The 26,522-nt window shown below is 45.7% G+C and overlaps 1 protein-coding gene across 2 annotated transcripts in view; it reads left to right on the top strand.

Annotated features, from left to right (window-relative positions):
- ROR1 (receptor tyrosine kinase like orphan receptor 1) overlaps positions 1 to 26,522 on the top strand; it is a 546,405-nt gene that overhangs the window by 502,622 nt on the left and 17,261 nt on the right. For both annotated transcript variants that reach the window (XM_069232517.1, XM_069232518.1), the window contains 2 exons: positions 2,131 to 2,376; positions 4,035 to 4,246. In XM_069232517.1, the coding sequence (XP_069088618.1) occupies positions 2,131 to 2,376; positions 4,035 to 4,246 (458 nt within the window). The remainder of the gene's footprint in view (positions 1 to 2,130; positions 2,377 to 4,034; positions 4,247 to 26,522) is intronic.

The raw sequence follows: 26,522 nt of genomic DNA, 5'->3' as shown, positions 1-26,522 counted from the left end.
CCGTATGTAGTATAGTGTCATTGACACTATTTGCGACTTGCAAGGGGGTCGCAAATGCCCACCTCATGATTATTTATGAGGTATGTCGCAATTTGCGACCCCCTTGGGAATGGCGGCCCTCACAGGGATGGTGGCCTGCTGGAGACAGCAGACCACCATGTCTGTGACTGCTTTTAAATAAAGCAATTTTTTTTGTAAGGCAGCCCGTGTTCCTTAAAGGAAAACGAGATGCATTACAAATCAAAAAATGAAACTTTTTGTTTCATTTTTTCAGAGCAGGCAGTGGAGCACTGCCTGCTCTGAAAAAATGTTTTCAGTGAAATTCACAAAGGGGAAGGGGTCCCATAGGGACCCCTTCCAGTTTGAGAATGGGATAGCACCAGTGTGACACTGGTGCTAACTGCGTTTGTTTTGCGACCGCATTTGCAGTCACAAAACAATCATACATGGGACTGCAGGTCGCTATTAGGAAGGGAACACCCCTTCCTAACTGTGAGTCGCAATCCCGTTTTGCGATTCAGTAAAAAGTTTACAGAATCTCAAAACTGGGTTTGTGCATCTGGAAGAGCATTTTGTACATCGCAAACAGCCAGATTTGCTGTTTGCGATGTGCAAAATCGTTCGTACATGTGGCCCTTAGACCCTTCAAGTGATGTCATTCTAAGGAACAGGATGGATGATATGTCTGCTACCCCTGGCATTTTGGTGAACTGACATCCATAGTAGAGTGGCTGAGCCAGTTTGATAGGACTCAACTCGCAACTGAGGTTTAAATTCAAGGGTCAAAAAAGCGAAAAACGTGGGGATTTTTAGGAAGGCAGAAAGAGTTTCTCATATCTATTCTATTAGCACCTCATCAATAATAACTGACTTCTTTTGTAGCAGTAAATCACCAAAATCGAAAACCACTGTAAACATTTTGGGCCAGATGTAGGAAGAGAGCAATTTGCGACTTGCAAATTGCGAGTTCCCTGCGACTCGCAATTTGCAAGTCGCAAATTGCTATGCAGTACGGTGTCTCAGACACCGTCTGCAACTCGCAATGGGGTCGCAATGACCCACCTCATGAATATTCATGAGGTGGGTCGCAAATTGCGGCCCCATTGCGAGTATAGGCACTCGCTAACATGGAGGCCTGCTGACGTCAGCAGGCCTCCATGTTAGCGACCTGCCTTTTCAATAAAGCATTTTTTTTTTTTTAAGTGTAGCCCGTTTTCCTCACAGGAAAACGAGCTGCACTTAAAAAAAAACCGAAACCTTTAGTTTCGGTTTTTTTCAGGGCAGGGAGTGGTCCTTTGGACCACTCCCTGCCCTGAAAAAATATTTTGGGGTGCAATCACAAACTGGAAGGGGTCCCATGGGGACCCCTTCCAATTTGCGATTGGGTTACCATCCACTTGAAGTGGATGGTAACTGCGATGCCATTTGCGACCGCATATGCGGTCGCAAATGGTATTGCATCCCAATGCGACTCGCAAATACGAAGGGAACACCCCTTCCTATTTGCGAGTCTGAAATGCATTTTGCGAGTCGGTAACGACTCGCAAAATGCATTTCTGCATTGGGATAAACGTTTTGCGACTCGCAAACGGCAAATTTTGCCGTTTGCGAGTCGCAAAACGTTTCGTACATCTGGCCCTTTGTTCATCCTATTACCCAATTCAGTGTTACACAATGTATTTACCTTACAAGGATGGACGCGGGTGGGGAGGGTCAGTCTGCAGTCCTACAGTATACCTCAACATGATAAGCTATTGACTGTTCACTCAACAAGAACTTTAACCTGCCTGCAAACATTTTCAGTGTTTAGAAGAACCTGAATATGATAACTGTGCTTTTTTATCTAAGTCAATCTATATTATATTTCCTACACAGTGTAAATGATGTGGATACAATGGGGGATTACTTCTTAAATCCTTTCAGATGTCACATGTTTAAAAGTGCACAATGTTTAAAACTATAGCATAAACTTAAACGTCTTCACTGGATATGGAGTCCAAAAATGTTTGATAACAGAAACCTAAATAATTGTCAGATAGTACTCTGGAGGTTTGAGTTCTGGATAAAGGAAAGCACCAGTGAATTACAAAGTCAAAAAGGTTCAAACTATTTTATTCATATGTTTTTTAGATCACAAATGCTACAACAGCACTGGAGTGGATTACCGTGGAACTGTCAGCATAACTAGGTCCGGCCTGCAGTGTCAGCCCTGGAATTCCCAGTACCCCCACACTCACAGCTATACAGCTCTCAGGTATCCAGAGCTGAATGGGGGACATTCCTACTGCCGAAACCCTGGAAACCTGAAGGAAGCCCCCTGGTGCCTTACCTTAAATGAACATGTCAAATCCGACCTTTGTGACATTCACGCATGTGGTAAACATCATCTTATTTCTGTATAACATTCAAGTTGAAAAATGATGAAATAAATGCTGTGAAACAAAGGCGTTACAAAATCAAGGATCTCATGTACTGTCTCAGAAAAAAGGTTCAGTCAAAGGGCAGATTAAGTAAATAAGACTACAGTGTCATTTTGCTATGGGAGAAATCTAACTAGCATATCAAAAGAGTTCAATTCACCAAAATGATGTTACTATAATGTTTATACACATTTTCAGAGAAATTAACATGGTTTCTACAATGCCATGTACATGTGTATATACATATTTATGTGTATGTATAAATGCACATTAAGAAATCTATACATCTATTTACATGATTGGAGCTTTAATTGAACAAATTGCAGTGTTATAAACCCTGATCATGTCAATTATAATTCCAAGCAGTGTCCATTGTTAACTGGAACTGGCATATAAAAGCTTCAGTTATCTCCCAGTTCTACAAACAGAGTGTGTTTTAAACAAAGCAAAGCATGGTGCTCTAAAAGTCTCCATTCTTAAGTCCATATTTATTGACCAAGAATGAAGCTACTGTGCTACAGGTGAAGGATCATGAGTACACGATGTGCACCACTCCTACATACTAGGCATTTCAGCCAACACCAAAGTGTGTGTGGCTATAGGCCATTTTCAGCCAGTTGTACACTGCTAATTACCTCACATATGGAATCACTGATGACATCTAACTCACATCATTAATAATATCGCTGAGATCACGTATGACATCACAAATAGGATATAAAGTAAAAACAATAAAGCTTGTTCTGCCCTTGGGCATCAACGCACTATTATGTCTAATCGATACTTAAATTATGCTGGTAATTGAACACTTGTTACAAAAGATAACATCATCATACACTATACTGATGATAATATGATTTGTTAGAAAATGAATACTAATGCCAACAACAATTATAGTAATACCATTGAAATTGCTAATTATTATGTTATCACTAACAGCAATGACCTGACTTGTGATGACAATATTAAAAACCATACATACAGGAATAAATATAATTATGTTATTCATCATTATAATAATGTTGCTAACAATGATGTAATACAGTTCAATTATTGTACTAATAATAGTTTTATAATAACCTCAATGAGAAAAATAATAATAACAAATATAACTATGCTTGAGCATCAATTCATTAGCAGCCCTCTATAAACCTATGATCTTTTTGGACCATCTGTAAACTATGTACCCTTAATGCTCCTTGCTTTGCCAACTCACCTCCCCACCCTCTTACTATGGCTCTGTGCATGTAGTATATTGCAGTTTTGTTACTGTTTATTGGTTTTTGGGAATGTCATTTAGGTTCCACAAGCCAACCTATTTGTGGCCAATTTTATTAAGATAGTCTTATCATGTTCTTTAATTTTGTGCAGCATTTATGTCACGAGAATGACTAAAACAGATCTGTACCATTTGTGTGGTCCAGTGGCACTTTCTGAGTATGGGCTTACATCACAGTTTGCACCACATATTGATGCAAACTATTTTCCATTCCAATTACTGCTGTGAGGATGTGAAAAATCCCCCTTTGATAAGCAATATAGAGGTCAATGCTGTGTTTACTGAGTTATTCATCAGTATAATGCATAACATTTTAATAACATTTTATAATACAGATTTCAAGGAAATCAAAGACAAGAGTAAAATGGAAATTCTCTACATACTAGTGCCAAGCGTTGCCATCCCTCTAGCCATCGCTCTTTTGTTCTTCTTCATCTGTATCTGCCGCAACAACCAGAAGGCCACATCGCCTCCAGTTCAAAGGCAGCCGAAACATGTCAGGGGGCAGAACGTGGAGATGTCAATGCTTAACGCTTACAAACAGAAGGTAAAGCTGTATTTTCAGAATTCTTGTTTAATAAAGAGGGAGAGAAAGTCATGTTTTGATCTGGAAATGTAGTGCCATCAGTTATGCTCAGCTTCAATCCATGAACAAGTTGAATTTAACTTTTAAATGTAACTGTCTTCATCTTTGGTAAAACTGTTTCAAGTATTTGACAGTTTTTTAGTGCAACCAACATTTGAATTACAGATCACTGTGAGTTTTGTGGCAGTGTTTTAATGGCATGAGAGTGCGTATGTAGAGTTGCATGCATGTCATAGCTTCAACATTTCCACCCTTTCTGATTCTATTTCGCTCAGCGAATACACATAGGCATTGGTTGTTTCTTCATGCTTCACACTTCAAGTAAATTTCCAGCTATTAGTGCTACTTGAACTGAAGAAGTCTGTAACCCATCAATTATTTGACCAATTTTATATAACAGCCCTGCACCAAACGTTATTCAGGCACCTTACTTATAACCCAACAGTTAGACGTAAGGATGAAGAAAAACCCTGGAAAAACAGAAACAAACTGGCAATAATCACAAAGTAAGATCTAGAAATCACCATGACTAAATACAAGTATATTAGCTCTAACATTAACCATTACCATTTAGAAATGGTTGCAAAAGGCAATTCCTACATTTAAAAAAAATGGTGCATTTTATGATGAGGTTGGTATTGTTTCCCTACTTCCTTAGGGGCAGATATATGAAATGTGGCGCTGCACCTATTGCAGGGCCACTTTTTGTGCGACCCTTAACGCCCCCTAATGCCACTATGGTAGCACCGTATTTAAAATACGGTGCACCATGGAGGCATTTAGGGTGATTAGCGTCATAAGCGCTAATCCTGCAAAGCACTCAGAGGCCCATTGTAATCAATGAGAGCCTCTGTTTGACACCTGCACTTAGCAGGCATTAAAGAATGTCGATACAAATGGCGCAAATAAATCTCATAGATTCCTTTGCGTCATTTTTACGGCCCCTCCAGCACCAGAAGGCACCCCTCCATACATTATGCCGTGCGCAGGCATAATGTGGTGCAAGGCACTACAAAGTGGCGCAATTCAAGCATTGCATCACTTTGTAAATATGGCGCTGCATTTTACCCCTTCCAACGCCACATCAACGTACAAAAATATGAAGTTGAAGTGAAGGTCACAAGGGTTTTCACACTACCTGCAATGTTCCACTGTTTCACTATGTGATCACTTCACAGTGTGTTGGAGCTCAGTCACACTCTTTCACTTGCAGTCTCTTGCTTTCACTCATTCATATTCACTTACGGACACTGACTTCACTCATTCTCACTTACTACCTGTCACTTACTCTTAATCACTTTCACTCATATATACATTCACAGAAACATGTGCTAGGACACACACACACTGTCTCTCACACATAAACACACTCACCCGCAAGCACATCTACACATCCATTTAAAAGCATTTTATTTAACCTACATCTGCTGCCAGCGACGGTCCAGTTCTTCCACTGTTTTCTATTTTTTACTGCAATTATAGTAAAACATCTAGTACTGTTCATTAAAAGTATAATAAAAATGGGCAGAAAATTAGGTGGGCAGAACCAGGCGCCAATAGGGGTGAGCCGTCCTTTAAAGTTCTTGTCACTAATTTTGCAACCTCTGACACTAAAGGTCGCAAAGGCAGTGCCAGGTTTACAGGGGACACCCAGGGGTTGTACCCCTAAATGACATCCATGCTTTAGGCTGTCTTAAGGAGTAGTCTTATGTGTGCGGAATTCACTAAAGGACAATTACAACTATTTCCATATCAATAAGTTTGTGTAGTTCATAAATACTCCTAAAATATACCTTTATAGGATAAATAAATGTACTCAATTTTAGGAATCCTTTCTTTTCTCACTTAGAACTATTTTCTGTACCATGTCCTATCTTACTCCACCCCTGTGTGAAAATTGGGGTGACTGGTGCTCCTGCCCCACATGCTCAGAAGCAGTTACATCTTTATCTTCCAGTTGTAATTTAGGTATACAGATACCTATTGGAAACACATATAAAATGTTTGTGAATATCAAAAGGTTACACTTGGGTAGGTGTGAAACAGGCTTGCACGGATTTTCCCTAACTTTTCCTTTGAAACTCTCCTGAGGATGTCAACAAGTGTGAGGTAAGAGAAAACTTAAAAATGCTTAAAACACTTGTACTTAAGCACTCTTAAATCACGGAGATGCACCCTTTTGTGATTATGGTGTAACTTACACAAAAAAAAATATACTTAATTACAGGTGTAAATCAGTCAAAAGTCAGAAAATTGTCTTTGTAAATCACGTTATAGAGTCTCCACAAGGACAAAACCTCTCCTGCATTTGTGGGCGCGGGGGCTACAGGTTTGACTACATCTCCTAGTGGGGGTTTCCCAGGATACTCTTTTCTCACTTCCTAAGTGCAATAGAACTACTTTGACTCTCTGTAGGTAAATCTTGCCACTTCGCAGGTGGTCGTCCTTTAACATGTCCTCCAGGGCTTTTTTGCCCACAAAAATATTTCCATAATTTCCAGCAAGCATATGGGCAGAAGGATTCCCCCATTTATATGGGGTCACCCGCTTGTTACTGAGTGAGCACTAGCTTTGTGCCCACATAATTCACATTTCTTATCCCGCACAAAATATGCAGATGTGGACATGGCTGTACACCTTAAGGTTTTGCTGAAAGTATTATAGCAGTGGTTGCCAACTTGTGGTCCAGGGTACCCTGGTGGTCCGCACAACCTTCTCAGGGGGTCTGTGACTGCTTAGAAAATTAATTAATATTAATAGATCAGTAAAGGGTATATAAATAAAGTGGCTAGATGTACAATTGGAAATTCTAAAATGTACTGTAAACGTCAAGGAACTTGGAATTGGATTATAAAAATTATATAAAAATTAAATTAGTATCCTCAGATTGATTTGTGGGAGCAGTGCAGGGGCATCAAACAGAATATAGCATGGATGATGTGTGGCTTCAATTGAATTTAGAAAAGCGCCAATTTTCCTATTAAAATTAAAAATGTATTTTCTTTATTTTGTTTGCAAATTAATTACAATGCGTAATCATTTCTCTATGTGTTTGATCGAATGCTTGTTCCCATTTTTTTGTGTATTGTTTTGCTGTTCAAATCATCGACAGCATTAGGTCTGGGTCCCCGGCTTCCAGGAAGAAGTCCGTGGGGGGTCCCTGGATTCCAATAATGACTCAGTGGAGGGTCCCTGGATTCCAGTAATGATAAAGTGGGGGTTCACAGAAGTTAATAGGTTGGGTACTACTGCATTATAACACTTTTGAACCCAATATTAGATTTTTTGACCACCTAAAGCGCAACAGAACCATTATTAGTGCAACAACGATCTCATAGGGAAGGTCACAAAGTTGAGAAACCATCGATTCTTTGCACTAAGTTGAAAGATAATCTTCCCACAGCAAGCCCACCTCGGTTTGGATGTAGCTCTTTCATCGGAGGATATGCTCTCACTGTGTATTATTATACAATTCCCTTTCAACTTAAGATATAGTCGTTGTTTCCCTTATTTCTCCATGTTTGTAGGGGATACAAACATGAGGCACTTTCGCAGTCTGGGAAAATTGAAATACTTGCCATTCTGTAACTGATTCTCCTTATGTTATGTTGTTTAGGGTGTTTATAAAGCGCGGCACACACACAGGAATAGGCCTCTTGGCACTCCAAAAGGAAAAAATAAAGGTGATTTTAAAAGCGACAGAAAAAGGCTTACAATGTGAAAAAACTCGTCAGAAAATTTAAAGTAACTCACCCAGACCCTACCTCTTTGTCTAAGGTGCCAGCCACAGAAAACAGTTGGCAGCTTGTCCAATAACGAGGAAAACATCTGGCCTGCAGTTCCTAATTTCTATTTATATCATCAGTCCTGCTCCTCTGTCCACAGTAACACTTATCATTTGTTTGTACTAGAAAAACAGGATTACTGACTCGAAATCTGACGGGAGACACACACCACCTGTCTGGTACTTACGCTTTCTATTAATAGCACACTGGTCAGCAGGCCCCCTGCCAATAGGCTTATTAATTTGTGAAGATCTCACAGCATTTTATGCAGGGATGGAAACCAAGTGTTTGACTGCTCAGCTGCAATAAACTTTAAATGCTCACACTTTTGAATGGTGTCTGATCGTGACTACCTCGGCACACACCTCGATTGGAAATTAAACAGATGAAACAAAGACCTATTGTCATCCCCAGACAAGGGGTTGCGCGTAATCTGTAGGTTGCACGTTTGAATAACAACCTTGTCAATTCAGCCTTCCATCCTTTCTTTGTCGGTAAATTGAGTATCACTGGGTAATAAAACGTTTTATTTACAGTGCCTAGAAGCGAGCAGTGGTGTAAAAATGTTATTATGAAAAAAAACGATTATTTTTCCTAGGGAATGGCATTCGGTACGTTGACAATTCCCAACGTTTTTAGGGTGAATCATTTTCTCTGTGTGTCAAGCATTGTTATAAGAGATGGTTAAAGTTTTCAAATGATAAGCTGCCATGCAAGCATTAAAATCACACCCCACCATTTGTGAATGAAGATTATTACGCAAACAGAACATACAATATGATAGAAACTTTGATGGGGACACAAAGGAGTCATGTGTTGCGAAGGATCAGAAATCAGAAGAGAGAATCTGTCATGACCCCTCTGTTATCATGTCCTGAAAGGGCTGCTAAGGTCATCGTCATCAAACATCTTTATTTGGCCAGCAAATTTAGGCATAAGGGTACCACAATACAATCTACCCACATCCTCGTTAAAACACAAAATAATTAAGACACAAGAAAATGATAAATAGCAAGATGAAACAGCTGCAAGATTCCAGTTCAGTGCATTTTTCCCTATCCCACCCCATTATAAAAGCAAAGATTTCCATAGTCACACAGCAGACTTTAAGAAAGAGCTCCCCGAGCAGTAAAAACATGATTACATGTACTGTAGAGTGCAGGTTTAGATTTAAAAAAAACACGCGATTTAAGGATTGACGAGTGTGTGGCTTAAAACACTTGAAAAAACAAAACAAAGTGCAGCAATGTTTGGGCGGAAATTTCATTGCACGGGCGTAGCTGGGTCGTAGCTATATCGTTCTGACCCGGAAGCAGGGCCATCCAAGCGCTGGTGGCACCCTGTGCTTGTTGTTTGTGGGCACCACCCCACCCCCTTTGACCACAACCACCATAGATTGCCTCACAACTACATTTTTTACACTGCCCCTGAAAACTCCGATTTCTCTCCAGGTAGAACATTAATCACCAGTTATCTTGAGATTTTTATTGTTGCCTGAACATTGCAGGAGGCACGGAACTCTGCAGCAGGTGCTTATAAATCATAATACACGGCGCCCCACTCGAAGTCAGCACCTGGTGCGTTGGCACCGGTTGCACCGCCCTAGAGCCGGCCTTGCCCGGAAGGAAAGACAGGTGAAATCCTATATTGCCTATACTGAATCGTGTCAATGAGGGCCTTTCCCACACATTATTCACCAAACTGAGATAAGGTTCTATACTAGGGAGGTCTGAAAGGTAGGGTACTCATTCATCAGGTGCTTGATCATTCCTATTGCCTCCCTAATCAGCTCTGCCCTTTCGCAGTAAAGCCTCTTCACCCAGGCTTTTTATTTAAAGGTTATTTTTGTGAGTGTGAGATACAGATCAGGTCTCCCATGATCGCTGGACATTTTCCTAACATACGTGAGCCAAGGGATTTCATACCCCTGGCCACATGCGAGACAATCCTCTATTAAGTCCCTGTTTAAGGTGGCATGTTTATTAGCCTGTATCAACAGCCACACTAGGCGGCTAGTTTAATTTGATCTCAGACATATTTAAGTACTAGCCCCCAATGAACAAAATAATGGGTATTACCTGGTGGTAGGCAAAGCGGTCACAACTTGGAGGCTACTAATGGTCCTATAGCCTCAGATAAAAGACCCGCAGGTTAAAATCGGAATACACTTACATTTCTGTATTTCATTCAGAGCTGGAGTGGGATTGGACCCAATATGTTTTGCAAAATTGAAAGGAGACCCAGTTGACTGGTGAAACTTACTGGACCTATTTAATAGGGAGCTGGCCCGATTACAAAGAGAATTAAATGTGACACCCAGATTTAAAAAAAAAAAAATTTGTATTAACATTTTGTTGTTTAATAAACAGTATCTTGGTTACAGCGCCATCTCGTTTGCATCTTATTTATACGTAGCAGTGTTAACATCACCATTGTCTACATTGTTTAGTTGTCTACTACATTGTTCGGTAACCTTTATATTTTAAGCTTATGTAGGAGCATAGCATTAGTAGTGCTTCTTCTCTGTGGGATGTCCTATTGGCTGGATGCTGTGACGCCATAGTATTCTAGCTATTATACAACACATTTAACTCATATCAAACCATTATTAACTTAAACTTGAACCTGATGGTATTGTGAGGGGTGGTGATTTCTTGCGCAGGGGTATGCTAGATAATATATATGGTGTCAGTGCTCTTAAACTTTGCCTGATTGGGTTTCAGGTGGGTGGGGTTCTACCGTGTCCATTCTGTCTGTTACACAATGTCTTGGGTTCTATCCGTTAATGATCCGCCTCTTATTCAATCTTGGTCTCATCATTGTCCAATCTATCCTTGCCTTGGAGGGTGTGGCAGCGTCCCTTCCTTTCTCATTGTTTACCCATTTTCCACTACTGTCGGTGCGTCTGTGTCTGCGTCCACTACTCTCACTATACTGCTCCAGCTTGTCACCGCCACCTCCCATGCCTGTGCAATAGGTTGGAGGCGCAGTCCCTTCCCCTCCTCGCTCTTCAGAACCTGGAGTTCAGCTCTGGCCCATGTTGTAACATCTTGTCTCCATCTGACCCGGGAGGGACGAAACTGTGCTTTCCAGTTCTTCACGATTTGTCTCCTGTACAGTACCAGGGCCAGGTTCAAGAAGCGGATCTCCACCTTTCCCCGGGGTCATTCCCATAGCCCAACAAACACACGTCGGGGGTCGGATTCAGGTTCATATTGAGGAGTCTTGATAGGTCAGACATCACCTCGCCCCACCCCTGCTGGATCTCCGGGCAATTCCATACCATATGGTCGAAGTTTGCGTCTACATTTTTACATCTAGGACACGTCCTAGGATCACCCCCATAGATTACAGTTAACCGATGTGGGGTGAGATACGTTCTGTGTAGGTAATTGTATTGTGTATAACGCAGTCGTGTGCTGCGCGCAACAGTCCGGGTATAAGCTAGGGCTCTGTTCCATTCCGCGTAGGACGGTTCCCTACCTACTATCCTCCCCCATCTCTCTCACAGTGGCCGCAGGGAGTCTAGTGCATCCTCAATTTGAGCTCGATATAATTTAGTGATCAGATGGGTCTCCTCCCCCGATGTCAACAGGAGATGCAACACCCTGTGGGTGGCCGGTTCTGCATTGACCGTGATCCAATGCGTTTTCAACGTGTGCACCAGTTTATGGAACAGAAGGAATTTCCCCGGGGAGACTCCATCATCAACATGGTTAGCGAAGGATCTCAGCACTCCCTCATGAAACAGGTCTCCCATCGTTTCTATTCCCACTCTCCTCCAGGGTCCGAGAGTCAAGCCCCCCAGGTTCCTCCCTCCTGCTTCAACCGCAAGTGCCGCTAGGGTTAGGGCCAGGGAGTACGGGGGGCCCACTCGAACCCTTTTTGCGCATCTCTTCCAACACGCCAGTGCCACTCTTGTCATCAAGCTGTGAGTGTGGGGAGGGAGCTTCCTATTCGTCATTCGCGCAATGAACCGGTTTATATCCTCCTCCGCTGGGGCGGAGCATCTCTCCAGTTGACCCTTACCTGTAAACCATCTGGCTACCCATTGCAACTGGGATGCCAAGTAGTAGGCTTCAAAATCTGGGGCTCCCAGACCCCCTTGGCAAGTTGGTCTGCACAGTATCGAGAGCGAGGTGCGTCTCCGACCATCATCCCATATAAGTTCCCTGAGTAGGGTGTTAAGTTCACGGAACCATGCTGCTGGTATCAGAAGGGGCAAATTAGCGAAGTAATATAGGAGGCGAGGCAACATAACCATTTTAGATAATGCTATTCTGGCCATTACCGTTAATTTTAGCGACCGCCAGAACCCAACCGACGACTTCAGGGATCGTAGTGCTCTACCCAGGTTACCCTCGCGCAAGTCTGTCTTATCATGAAATACCTGTATACCCAAGTACTTGAAGGTTCGTGAGGCCCAAATCATGTCCCCAGGGCATGTCGTCGGGCGTTCACCACCTGATAACATGGGGAACACGCATGTTTTGCTACGGTTAAGGCGTAGTCCAGAGATATTCCCGTAGTTTTCCAGCACTCCCAATGCCCATGGTAGGTCCCCCTCTCCGTCCCTAAGGTAGACAAGTATATCACCAGCAAAAGCAAGATGATATGTTCTTGGTGTCCCCATTCCACTACTCTACCTACACCGTCCTGTCACATCTGGGACGCCAGCGGCTCGATGGCCAGGGCGAATAACAATGGGGATAATGGGCAGCCCTGTCTGGTTCCCCTGTAAATTGGGTAGGTGTCGGATACCGTCTTGCCTGTCCTCACTCTTGCCAGCGGTGACGTGTACAGTAGGTCCACCCATCTGCCCCAGCCTTCACCCATTCCCATGCAGAGCATCACTGCTCTTAAGTAGTCCCATCTAATTGAGTCGAACGCCTTCTCAAAGTCCACCGCTAGCAACACCCCCACTGTAGGTCTCGCATCGCTAGGCATTTTCAGGACTGCAAAGAGACGCCTCAGATTCAAGGAGGTGCTGCGATTCGGGACAAAACCATTCTGATCTTCATGCACAAGAGTTGGTACATGATTAAGCAGAAGGTTAGCCATGATCTTGCTTAGTATTTTAAAATCACTATTTAGCATTGACAAGGGGCGGAAGTCGGTTACCGATGGCTGTCTTGATTTTGTCTTAGGGAGTGGGATCACCAGTGCCTCTCTCATGGTGCCCGGCATTATCCCAATTCGTAGCGCTTCTGAATACATCTCTACCAGTTGGGGAGCCAGTTGTTTCTCAAATTTTTTGTAGAAGTCCATGGGGAGGCCGTCTGTCCCGGGGTCTTCCCAGGGGCTAATTACGCTATAGCTTCACTGACCTCCGCCATCGTTACTGGGCCCCCTAAGCTATCCCAGTCTTCGGCAGTCAAGCTTGGTATGGGTATCTGTTGTAAATAATTATCAAAGATTTCCGTGCTGATTTCAGTCGGTTTCCCATAGAGATAGGTATAATATTCTTTGAATGCGTTATTTACAGGACCTGGCCTACTTCTGCATATCCCTTCCTTGTTCAGCACATTTGTAATGGGCTCGGCCTCCCCATCCGGTCTTACCAGCCAGGCTAGTATCTTCCCGGACCTACCCTCTTCAGACTGCAAAGAGGCAAAATATTTTTGTGTATTGTGGCATCTGAGTTGCTCTTTGACCTGGGAGTGGTCCCTTCTTGCCTGAATATATTCCTCGGTTTCTGGTGTGTCCGACCCCAGTCCCAGTTTCCTCTCATGTATTATCTTCTCTAGCCTGGTCAGTTCTCTTTCAAGTGTGCGACGTATTCCGGCTGATTGTCCCAGACAAAAACCCCTTGTCACCACTTTAAGGGCTTCCCATTCCAGTGATCTAGAGGTGGTGGATCCACTGTTAGTTTGAATGTGATCAGTCAGATGCTGTCTCAGGGTGTCTCTATATGCTGGGTCCTCAAGTGCTGTAGGGGCTAGTCTCCAGGCCGGGATGGGGGGCCTAACCTCTGTCGCCCTCCACGTTACCAGTAGGGGGTTGTGGTCGGACAAGGTACGGCCCAGATATTCTGAGTGAACCATCCCCCATATAAGGTCTGCTGTGCACACCACCCTGTCGATTCTGGTATGGAGCCGGTGGAGGCCTGAGTAGAATGAGTAGTCCATGTCGTGTAAGTGTTGTTCCCGCCAAATATCCACCAGCCCCCAAGAGTCTAGCCATTCACTGAGCTTCCCGGCTATCTTGCTTGTCACTGCTCCCTGCAGCGGGGGAGTTGACCTATCCAAATCTATATCTAATATACTATTGAAGTTACCTCCAACCAAGAGCTCCCCTCTTCTCTGACGGGTGAGGTGGCTCGACAGTCTCGTCAGAAAGGGGATCTGGTCCTGATTGGGGCATACATGCAACATAGGACTATCGGTATACCGTGCAACCTTCCCTCCAGAACTACAAACCTCCCCTCTCGGTCTACGTTGGAGGCCTCTATCTCTAGGAGGACCCCTGCCCGGACCCAGATCATCACTCCCCTTGCGAATGCTGAGTACTCTGTTGCGAATACCCGTCCTCTCCATCTGCGTCTCAGCCTCTCAGGCTCACCAGCCGCCAGGTGGGTCTCCTGTAGCATTGCCACCTGTATATTTCTCCTTTTTAAGTAAGGCAGTATTTTGTGTCGTTTGTTCGGTGACCCCATCCCCCTAACGTTCCACGTTAAGAAGTTGTATTCTGTCATGTTGGTGTTTTACAGATTTATATCGGCTGCACTTTATCACCTTTACCTTCAGCTCTCCCCTGCTCATTAATGGAATTCTGCTGTATTCCAACCATTCTCCACCCCTTACCATCCTAACTAGTAACTGCCTATCCCAACTCCCCCTCCCCAGGGCGCCTCTTAAACAGTAGGCTACCCAAAAAAAGAAACCCTGTGCAACAGTGCAGCTTGTGTCAACTTTTAGTTGCAGTTCTCGCCAGTCTGCCTGTACGGGCGAGATTCCAATAGGGAGGTGGCCCTGCACAGAGAGGCCTTTAGTACATCAGTTACACCTGCCCCAGGGTTGTCCAATAATCCTGTGGGTATTAAAGATCGTCTGCAGTCTGTGGGGTTTCTATTGGGGCTGGCACCGAACTGCCCAAGCCCCCCGCCGACAACATCACGGTCTCGTCCGACTCTCCTCCAAATCACTCCGGGGGGGACCCCTCTCCACTCATACGGGCCGCTGCCTCTAGTACCGCTCTTCTGCCACTCTCTTTTTGGTTCTGAGATGGTGCCATACGGGGGCGGCTTCAGGCACGTCGCCTCCTGGGTGGTCGGCGTGGTCCGCCTCCAACCGGACCCCCCCCCCCTGAGTCACTCCACCTGTACCCCACGGGCTTCCAGCAACTCTTATGCCTCCTCAGGGGATTGAAGAAATTATGTTTTACCGTCTAGCATTACTTTCAGTCTAGCCGAGTACAGCAGCGAATATTGAATACCCTCATTCCTAAGAGCCCTTTTGACTGCAATGTATGAGGCATGCTTGCTCTGTACCTCTACTGTGAAATCTGGAAAGAGTGTGACTTTGCCATTCGCTACTTTAAATGGGCCCTCTTCTCGTGCCCTTTGCAGTAAGATGTCCATATCTCTGTAGTGTAATAATCTTGCGATCACCACTCGGGGGGTCTGCCCGGCGCCAGAGGTCTCGAGGGCACCCGATTTGCTCTCTCCAGGGTGTAGAAGGAGGTCAGCCGACCCAGTGCCACCACTGTGCTCAGCCATTTTTCAAGGAATTCCACCATATTCAGTCCCTTGGCCCCCACCGGGGAGACCCACCACACGCACGTTATTCCGACGGTTTCTCCCCTCTGCATCTTCTGCTCTTTGCTCTAGACGTGACACTCTGTCTCTGAGGTGCTTCATTTCGGCCTGTAGGTCTTTTTGTTTAGGTGTGATGTCAGCCAGTGTGGTTTCTGTCTCTTTGACTCTGTCTGATAACTTGTGGTGGTCAGCCCTCAGGAGGCCCAGCTCAACCACGGTTGAGCTGGGCCTCCTGCAGTGTCAATTTAGTATCTTCTATCGCGCCTAGTATTTTATCCAGGGTGTCCTGTACTTTGATCTGCGGTGGGCCCTGCGTGTCCCCCCCTTTGGGCCAGGGGGGCCGCCGTGCCGTCCACGATTCTAGCCTTGTGGCGGCTCTTAGGGGACATTGGGTGTGCAGGTAATCGCTCCCCCAGGGGACGAATCAGAGTCCGGTGTGCCAGCTCAGGTGTTCCTCCACCCAGAGCCTCGGTCTCCAGCACAGTTCAAGGTCCGCAAAGGTACCCAGGTCCGATCTCAGTAGCACCGGGGCCGGTTCTCCCTCGCTTCGGTTCACAATAGGCTCAGGGCGCCACCGCCTCAGGGCTCAACCCGGTCCGGACAACCAAAGCGCCTGCTACAGATCACTATCATGGGGGACAGTGCGCAAGGGACCGCAGACCGTTTCTTTCTTATCTCCGCAAGCGAGCCCTGCCAGGCAGGCCGTCCACCTCCAATGAGGCACCACGGGATGCCGCTTCGCTGTACCTTACTTCTGGGCCAGTGGCCGTCCGTTGATTTACAGCTCCTCAATAGGGCGCGCCCCTGCAAGGTCCACCCCAGGATTCACCTCACCTCAGGCGTTGTCGGGCGAACCCAGACGCCCCCCAGCCCGGGGCCCCTCGGGCAAGACCGCAGCCCCAGGGCAACTTCCTCGCTCCCACGGAGGGCCCCTCCAGGCCTTGTCGCTCTGCAGGGGATTTCCTGTGTCCGCCCCCCTTCTCATGCCGCCAGGGCCCCCAGTACCTTCCTCTGCCAGGGGGGGCACCCCAAATGCCAGGTCCGGTCCTCAAGTCTGCGCCGTCGTTCGAGGCACGTGTCTGCCGCGACAGGGGCGTCGGCGCCCATCAGATCTCCACTTCAGTGTGGTCCCCACCCCTGCCCCGGGGCTCAGGGCAGCACACGCTCCTGTCCCAGTTGCTTCCAGTCCACCTCCACTGAGTTTAAAGGAAGGGGGTCCGAGGGCTCGCCTGCAGCTCAGGCCACCGTCACCTCGGCCCCCGCGGCCGCAGGAGCACATGGACCTCCGGCTCCGAGGCCCCGCCCACTCCTCCAGTAGCTCCCCGGGGGCCCCTCCGCTCGCCTGCGGACCCCGGGGGGGAGAGGCTGCCTCGATCTCCCGATCTGGATCGGGTGTTGTCTCCGCAAAGGCGTGCGGCCGCAGGGCGGGCCGCGCACCGGCTCTCTCGGCTGCCCGGCTCCTGGCACCAATGCGGAGGTAGGCCTCAGGCCCGGGGACCCGCCGCACGCCACCAACGCGCCCGGGAAGGCTCGCTCCGAGCTCTGTTGACGCCTGGCTCCCTCACACGGGCCTCCGCATCTTTCTTTTTTTAGTTTGCCCCGGGGGGCGGCCCAGGATAAAAGACGGAGTTTCCGCCCCGCTGGAGCAGACGAGTTAGGCGTGCGCCATCTTCCGCTGCTTGCCCTCGCCCCCATGTGACACCCAGATAAGGGAAATTGTATACCCTTTCAATAGGTTTACCCTTTATATAGATTGGTCTCATTTTGGGAGGCCTATACTCTACCCCCTCCCCTCAGAGGTATAATGTGCTTTGATGCTATCCAGACCTTTAAAGAACAGAGGTGCTCAAGAGGGGGCATGGCACCACCTGCATATATTAAAGCTGCTAAAGGGAGATTTTAGTTGTCTATTTAGACCACTGGTACATAGTATAAACAATACAGGTGCCAGCAAGCATCTTTGGCAAATTTCTTGTTGTAACTCCCTCTTGGAACCATACCTAACACATGCCCTTGTGTCTGAATGAAGGGTACAAAGAAAATCTATTAAACTTGATTCCAAGCCCATGTCAACAATGATACCCCATAGCTTATACCAGTTTACCCCGTCAAAAGCAGAGCTCAAGTCCATAGAAGAAAGGTCTAACACCACCTTCATGGTTGAAGTGACTGTTGGGTTGTACAAACTATTAGATCCATCCCACACAATTTCTTCTGTGCGCCAGGTTTCTTGGAACATGATGACCATATTTTGTAACATATTCAAGCCAAATGCATCAGCACATTTAGAGGCAATGCCAGCAATGATCCAGCAAATTATGCTAAGGAGTTTCTTTTCCTGACTAGAGTTCATTACATTTTGAAGGACTTCAGACTCCAAGCGCAGGGCTATTGGACATGTAGCCCTTACTTGAAGATCTCCAAATTTCCCTTTGCAGCGGAATGCATGCCCACGATTTATAGCACTCTCTGCCCCCTCCTCCTTGTCCTCAAGGCAGCTAAGGTAGTACAGGGCTTGGGGGACATGTAGTCCCCCACTTAAAGATCAGCAAAGCGCCCCTTGCAGCAGGTTGAGAGCACATGCTTTATGGAGCTCTCTGCTCCTCCCTTTCTCTTCACCCTCAGTGCAGCCAAGGTGGGGGCAGGGCTTGTGGGACATGTAGTGCCCTACTTGAAGAACACCAAAGTCCTCTGTGCAGCGGGATTTGAGCATGCTTTTTATAGTGCTGGCCGTCCACTTTTCCTGATCCTCAGGACAGCCAAGGTAGTGAAGGACTTGTGGGAGATGTATCCCTCCACTTGAAGATCACCAAACTTGGAATAATGGGACCACTGATGTTCCTGAGGAGCCAAAGGAGAGGAATACCTCTGAAAGTATTTAAACCCCAGTGCCATCACCATGATGTGTCTGTAGACTCTTTCCTCCTCCTTTACTAAAGAAGCAGACAAAATGTCAGATATATTTTTACGTGGTTCCTTCAAATCATTGCACAGATGCACAGTAAATTATGGACTTTCTGACTTTCACCCAACTCAGTACCTGCTGCTAGTGTAGTGTCTGCTGGTGTTTCAAGCATGACAGAAGCGCGGAGGAGGCAGAGTGCTGGTCAGGTGAGACTACACGGAACATAAGGTATAAATCCTAATGTAAACACCTGAGGAGGTCCAAACCATGTCTTGATCTTGCTTGCCCAGTGCCCACAGAATCTGAGATGCTCTTGCTCTGGACAGTTCCTTGTCCCAAACTGAATCATCCTTCCAACAATAGTCAACAACTTGCCCATACTAATGTAAATTCCCAGTCTAATGACTAACCAGGCATGCCCACTATCAGACGTCTCACTTCTGAGTTACTGTGTGAATCATTCCCATAAAACCGTATTATATATGATGTCTGTTTCTTCCTTCTCCTGTCTGTGAGTCATACCAGCACTTTGAGGTAGGCATTTATTTAATTCAGACCTTTATAAAGTAATAAAAGTGCATGCACTGAAAGATGTTGCCCGGATATAAGTACATTCACAATAGTTTTGCTGGCAGCACGGAGACGGGTATATATTATGGTAATTACAGAATGTGGGGCTTCTGTGTTGATACTGCTAGGATCAAGGGTCAGGCGGCACACCTACACTGCCTGCACAAGAATGATGTTACGCAGCTCACTGGTAGAATAAAGGTGACGTAACACAAAAATGCTTCCAGGATGACAGTGATGTAACACACATGCTGTCAGAATTGAGATGTATGTGTATAATGGCACTGCCATGGTGAAGGTGCATGTATAAAATGAAACAGCCAAGATGAAGGTGCATTTATTATACTGACACTGTCAATGTGTAGGTGTGTATACTATACTGACACAGTCAAGCTGAACATGCATTTAGTATACTGACAGTGTCAGGCTTAAGTGTATTTAATAGACTGACGTTATCATGGTGAGCATGCATTTAGTATGCTGACAGTGTGAGGGTGAAGGTGTCTTTAGGACACGGATGTTCTCAGGTTGAAGATGTATTTAGTATTCTGAAGCTGCTGGTTGAAGGTGCATTTACTCTACTGACGCTGCCAGAATGAAGGAAGATGCGTTTTGTATACTGATACTGTCAGGATGAATGTGCATTAAGTACGCTGACAGTTTCAGGATTAATATGCATCAAATATAATTACACTGCCAGTGTGCAGGTGTATTAAGTATACTGACGCCGTCAGGTTGAACATTATACACTGATATTGTCAGGACGGATGTTTTGTACATAATTCACCGGTAGTAGCAGGATGAAGGGGGAGGTAATACACTGGCAATACTGCTGTGAAGGTGGTATGAACTACTGACTCTGCCATGATGAAGGGGCTCATAATACACTGGTATTGTCAGGGTGGGTGTATATATAATTCACTGGTACTAGCAGGATGAAGTAATATTTAGTACAGTGGCACTACCAGTGTCAAGGTGATAGAGAATAATGATGCTTAGGGTGGAGGTGAACACATGATGGCCCTGCCAGGATGAAGATGGATATACCACATCCACATAGACAAGACAAAGTGAGTGTATACTGTGTGCACTGCCTGTTGTCACTAGAACCATGGTACAGCAACCAGACACTGAAGGGTTCCGGAGCACTTGCTCCTCAGTCAGTCTTTGAAAAGGAGATTTACTCCCTCAGCCTGATTCATCTGAGTGAAGCGAGATTCACTTGCCTGACCCTTTTCACTTGCAGACTCTACCTTCAGGGACTAATACCCCATACGGTGACCTCGGCTTTTATAGGCATCCCTCACTGAGCTCAAGGTTCGCTCCCTATATAGCATCCCTCACTGAGTCCCAGGCTCGCTCCCTCTATAGGCATCAACCTCTGAGCCCCAGGCTCGCTCCCTCATAGCATTCCTCACTGAGCCCCAGGCTCGCTCCCTCCATAGCATCACTCACTGAGCCCCAGGCTCGCTCCCTCTATAGGCATCAACCTCTGAGCCCCAGGCTCGCTCCCTCCATAGCATTCCTCACTGAGCCCCAGGCTTGCTCCCTCCATAGCATTCCTCACTGAGCCCCAGGCTCGCTCCCTCCATAGCATCCCTCGCTGAGCCCCAGGCTCGCTCCCTCTATAGGCATCAACCTTTGAGCCCCAGGCTCGCTCCCTCCATAGCATCCCTCACTGATAGTGGCACTATAGGAAGGTGTACTATGATTCTTTACAGCACTTCATGCACAACAGAGGGAGGAAGGAGACACACTCGATATTAGCATCAAACATTAGATAATAGCACCTTAGCATACTTTGAAACTAGGTTACAATATAGAGTTACAAACTGAGTTATGTTTTGCATCAGTTGAGAGAAGCCCTGATGAAGTCTATGGGAGATGTATACCCAGACGAAACATGTGTTGGCTTGGCTGTAGCTGTTAAAAGGAAAGATTAAGGAAGATGATGCCCTTTTCAAGTGGAACTGTGGACTTTGATTTTGCTCTTCATTAATATTACTATAGGACTTGAGTGCTTCCATTGGTATATTTAGATAGGGACACCCTTATGGCTTTCCAATTCAAGGTTGTTTTGGGGAACAACCTTGGGTAGCACCGTCCATTGCATACCTTAGAAGTGATATAGTAGTGAGCGCCCCGTTCTTTTCTCAAAATCCCCTCTTCTTGTCATTAGATCGCTCCCTCTGTAGGCATCAACCTCTGAGCCCCAGGCTCGCTCCCTCTATAGGCATCAACATCTGAACCCCAGGCTCGCTCCCTCCATAGCATCCCTCACTGAGCCCCAGGCTCGCTCCCTCCATAGCATCCCTCACTGAGCCCCACGCTCGCTCCCTCCATAGCATCCCTCACTGAGCCCCAGGCTCGCTTCCTCTATAGGCATCAACCTCTGAGCCCCAGGCTCACTCCCTCCATAGCATGCATCACTGAGCCCCAGGCTTGCTCCCTCTATAGCATCCCTCACCGAGCCCAAGGTTCACTCCCTATATAGCATCCCTCACTGAGCCCCAGGCTCGCTCCCTCCATAGCATCCCTCACTGAGCCCCAGGCTGGCTCCCTCCATAGCATCCCTCACTGAGCCCCAGGCTCGCTCCCTCTATAGGCATCAACCTCTGAGCCCCAGGCTCGCTCCCTCCATAGCATCCCTCACTGAGCCCCAGGCTCGCTCCCTCTATAGGCATCGACCTCTGAGCCCCAGGCTCGCTCCCTCCATAGGCATCAACCTCTGAGCCCCAGGCACGCTCCCTCCATAGGCATCAACCTCTGAGCCCCAGGCACGCTCCCTCCATAGCATCCCTCACTGAGCCCCAGGCACGCTCCCTCTATAGCATCCCTCACTGAGCCCAAGGTTCGCTCCCTATATAGCATCCCTCACAGAGCCCCAGGCTCGCTCCCTCCATAGCATCCCTCACTGAGCCCCAGGCTCACTCCCTCTATAGGCATCAACCTCGGAGCCCCAGGCTCGCTCCTCCATAGCATCCCTCACTGAGCCCCAGGCTTGCTCCCTATATAGCATCCCTCACTGACCCCCAGGCTCGCTCCCTCTATAGGCATCAACCTCTGAGCCCCAGGCTCGCTCCCTCCATAGCATCCCTCACTGAGCCCCAAGCTCGCTCCCTCCCAACCACCTTAACCATCTCTTTGCCACTACTTTCTCCACAACTGCCTTTGCTTTATCTACCCGTCCTTTGTTTCCCTCCTAATGCAATCTATTCACTTCCCTCTTTTCCTCTGTCCTTTTAGTGTAGTCTGACCATTCCCGCCTCTTTCCCCTGTGCACTGCTTGCTAATTCCTATCACTCATCCCACTACCAGGTGGCATCCACCTTGACTTTCATTTCAGCTACTCTGTCCTCTTTGCTGATTATCCACTACATTTTCTTTCATCCCTGTTCCTGGAAGCTCATACACCCTCTCTGAATCTCTCGAACAGAATCATTTTGTATAGACTATATAAATTATTGTGACCTACAACATGTTTACATATTTTTCGCACAGGGAAATCAATTAAAGATATAATTTCTACTTTTTGTCAATGAACTCAGACCTGCTCTTTTGTAAAGTGTTTTTGGCTCAGGTGTTTACCTCATAGAAGAGCCCCTACTCTTCATGATTTCTTAGAAGGGTGAAATCACAAAATCTCATGGGGCTGGGTGGCTGTCCCAGGAATGATCTTGCCTACGCACCTGTGGTGACATCACGAATATTACCGTCAATACCCTCTATCCTTAGTCCCAGGTAGGCTCAGATTTTCAGGGTCACTATTGACTATATCTATGAGTTCCATACAGATTGATTATATTTACATTCGTCTGTTGAAGACTTCCTGAAAATTTAGCATAGATCTGGCCCTCAGAGACCTATGTTGGACACCCCTGGCCTACTTACTTTCACTTCTCTGTGAGAGACTGCATTCTGGTTGATGGGCGTATCAACATCCCTCAACCAAAACCTACCTGGGCAGCCACAAAAACATATGCTTAAAGGCAGTGTTTATGCCTACTACACAATTGCCAATGGCGCCACCTGCTATGTGCTGCCTGGGGTTTTAGGTAATCTCATTGCAAGTAATCTCATTGCAAAGGAAAACTCAATCCGTTCCTGGGTTATCCCATAATGTCCTCCATACTTAGAGAAATCACTTGTTCCGTGTTTCACCTAATTAATAATTATTCATATATCGTACTTACTGCTAACTTGGCATGCATGGCTATATGTTGGTGCTTTGCCACACATTGACTGAATTATGGCTCTATTATAATGGTTTGCCAAGCATCGTCTAAATTATGGTGCTTCGCCATGCATAAATGTATTATGGTGGTTAAATGAGCAAGGGTTTTTGTGGTGTTTTGGCATGCATAACTATATTGTGGTGGTTTGGCACATATGTATATATTTGTGGCTTGGCACACATATCCGCTTTTTGGTGGTTTGACATTCATGGTTATATTGTGATTGGTTTCCAAACATGGATACACTATGGTGGCTTGTCATGCTTAGTAATTATAGTAGTTTTACTGGCATTACTCTATTCTAGTGGTATAAACTACTGACTCAGCTAGAATGAAGGGGCTCATAATACACTGGTATTGTCAGGGTGGGTTTATATATAATTCACTGGTACTAGCAGGGTGAAGTTATATTTAGTACATTGGCACTGCCAGTGTAAAGGTGCTAAAGAATAATGCTGCTGCTAGGGTGGAGGTGAACACACATTATGGCACTGCCAGGATGAAGATAGGTGTAACACATTCACACCCCATGGCTGCATTATCATGGTTGGGCTTCCATGGCTGTAATATGGTGGTTTAGCGTGTGATGCTGTAGTATGGTGAATTGCTGTGCCTGGCTGTATTATGGTGGTTAGCATGCATGGAGGGTTGTATTATCGTGGTTGACCTTGCATGGCTGCAAGATGGTGGGTGAATATGCATGGCTGCATTACAGTGGTTTTGCATGCATGCCTGCATTATGATGGTTTGGCATGCATGGCTGTATTATGGTGGTTTTTCAAGTATGCTGTATTATGGTGGTTTGGCACACATGCTGTTTTATGGTGGGTTGACACACATGGCTGCGTTATCATGGTTAAACTCGTATGGCTGTAATATGGTGGGTCAGTATGCATGGCGGAATTATAGTGGATTGGCATGCATAGCTGTAATATGGTGATTTGGCATGTTGACTGTACTATGGTGGTTGTTTGGTACGTCTGCCTGTATTATGATGGATGAGTATGCATGGGTACATTATAGTGGTTTGGCAGCATGCTGTATTATCATGGGCTTGCAAGGCTGTAATATGGTGGGTGATTTTGGGTGGCTGCGCTGTGATGGTCTTTCATGCATGGCTGTATCATGGTAGTTTGTATGTTGGCTGTATTATGGTGGTTACTATGCAGGGCTGTATTCTCGTAGTTGGGCATGAATGGCTATAATATGGTGGGAGAGTATGAATGGCTGCAGTGCCTAATTTGAGCAGGTGATCTGGTGCTGGGCACGACACACTGGCATTTATGACTGTCTGCCACTTGGTGGCGCTGTTTGTCTAAGTTGGAGATGAACACAACAACAGTTATTTATTAATTCGATATACATTAACAAAATACTAATTCCTGCTGCCCAAGCCATTCTTATAGCTTTGGAGGCCTGGAATAGTCTGAATTGTCACATTTGTAGGGTGGAATGGTTAGTAGTTGTGGTGGTTCTGTCATTGGCAGTGCTGGTAAGGGCAATGGGTGGTGCAAGCTGTAGTGGCCTCCTGAAGAGGGGCCTGGCACGCAATTTGTTTTTACAAATGAAGCACTGCATGGCTGGTTTGGTATGCCTGGCTGCATTCTGGTAGTTGCCATGCAGGGAGGGCTGTATTATCATGGATGGTCTTGTATGGCTGTAATATGCTGGATGAGGATGTAAGGATGCTTTACGGTGGTTTGGCATCCATGGCTGTATTACGGTGGTTTGTCAAATGGTTGTATTGTAGAGGTATGGCATGCAAGGCTGTATAAGAAGAGTATAGTTTGAGGGTTTAATATGCTTCCAGCACAGAGCTGAATGTTTAGTTAAAGATTGCTCTCTATTTATGGGCACCATTTTTTTGAAGACTTGATTCACATCAATTTGGTTGTGCTCTTTACAGCAACAGTACCCGCAAAGTTTAATTGAGAAACAATTGTGATTATTTCTGCAGCAGTCACTGAAAAATAGAAGCGACTAGTAGGAGTCGCCATAAGCCAAGAAGTATGTTTCCCAAATGTGCGTAGAAACTATGCCTAAAACAGCCATTTAGAAAATACTTTTATTTGTGTTTCTCTTTGAGCTAATTTAGGCTTGTTTTGACTTTAAAAACCGCCCCACACACTTACACGGTGTGATTTTTATCAGCCAGGGCTGCACTGCTTCTCTGAACTGATGCCTAATAATAGGATGTTTCCAGCTAGTTCAGGATGCTTTTCTCTCAATGTGTGGCCATTTTTCTTGGAAGAAATCTGTTTCAGTTCAGACAGCAGGCCGGCTGTGTGGCCACATCATTCATCCAAATGTGAGGGTATAATTCATAATGCTAAACTGCAAGGAGGTAATCGCCAACAGGCACAAAACCAGTTCTTTGAAGCCTGTCTCCTGCTGGGCACGCATGACCTGATGTTAAAGACTTCCTAAAAATCTTCTCACGTTTTATGGGTCCTGCTAAATATTTCTAATGTTACATATGTATGAACTTTTCCTAAATTCTGTCAATATTTTATTTGTACTGAGACCTGTGTATTTCTGGCCACAGTTTGCCATCTTTGCCTTGTTTTGCAATTATCCAGTTTCCTGCTCGTAGGTCTTCGTTGGTTGTTCAAAGAGGATTTACCACATGGTGAACAGCAATACATCTTCTCTTTATAATTACAAGCTTATGGGATGTGAATTTTTCTGCTAATATTAGGGGAATGTGATTATTTTTGCATGTGAGTGAAACTGTACCCGGTATTGCGTTGTGTGGAAAAAGAAATAGTTGCAGTTGAGGTTGTGTAAGGTGGGGGATTTTGCTCTACAAAAATTCTCCAGGCCTGAGCATATACAGTAGTAAGTAAAACCAAATTACACTAAAGCAAATCCAAGGTGAAAAATCAATCACTTAAAACCATGTTACTAGCTCACATCAAGGTTGCACATGGTAAACAAGTTACATAATTGGAAATAAAACCATATTTTGGGCAGGCACCGACCACAC

This window comes from Pleurodeles waltl, chromosome 4_2, assembly GCF_031143425.1.
Source record: "Pleurodeles waltl isolate 20211129_DDA chromosome 4_2, aPleWal1.hap1.20221129, whole genome shotgun sequence".
Classification (NCBI taxonomy): domain Eukaryota; kingdom Metazoa; phylum Chordata; class Amphibia; order Caudata; family Salamandridae; genus Pleurodeles; species Pleurodeles waltl.
This window is presented reverse-complemented; position numbering and strand designations above follow the sequence as displayed.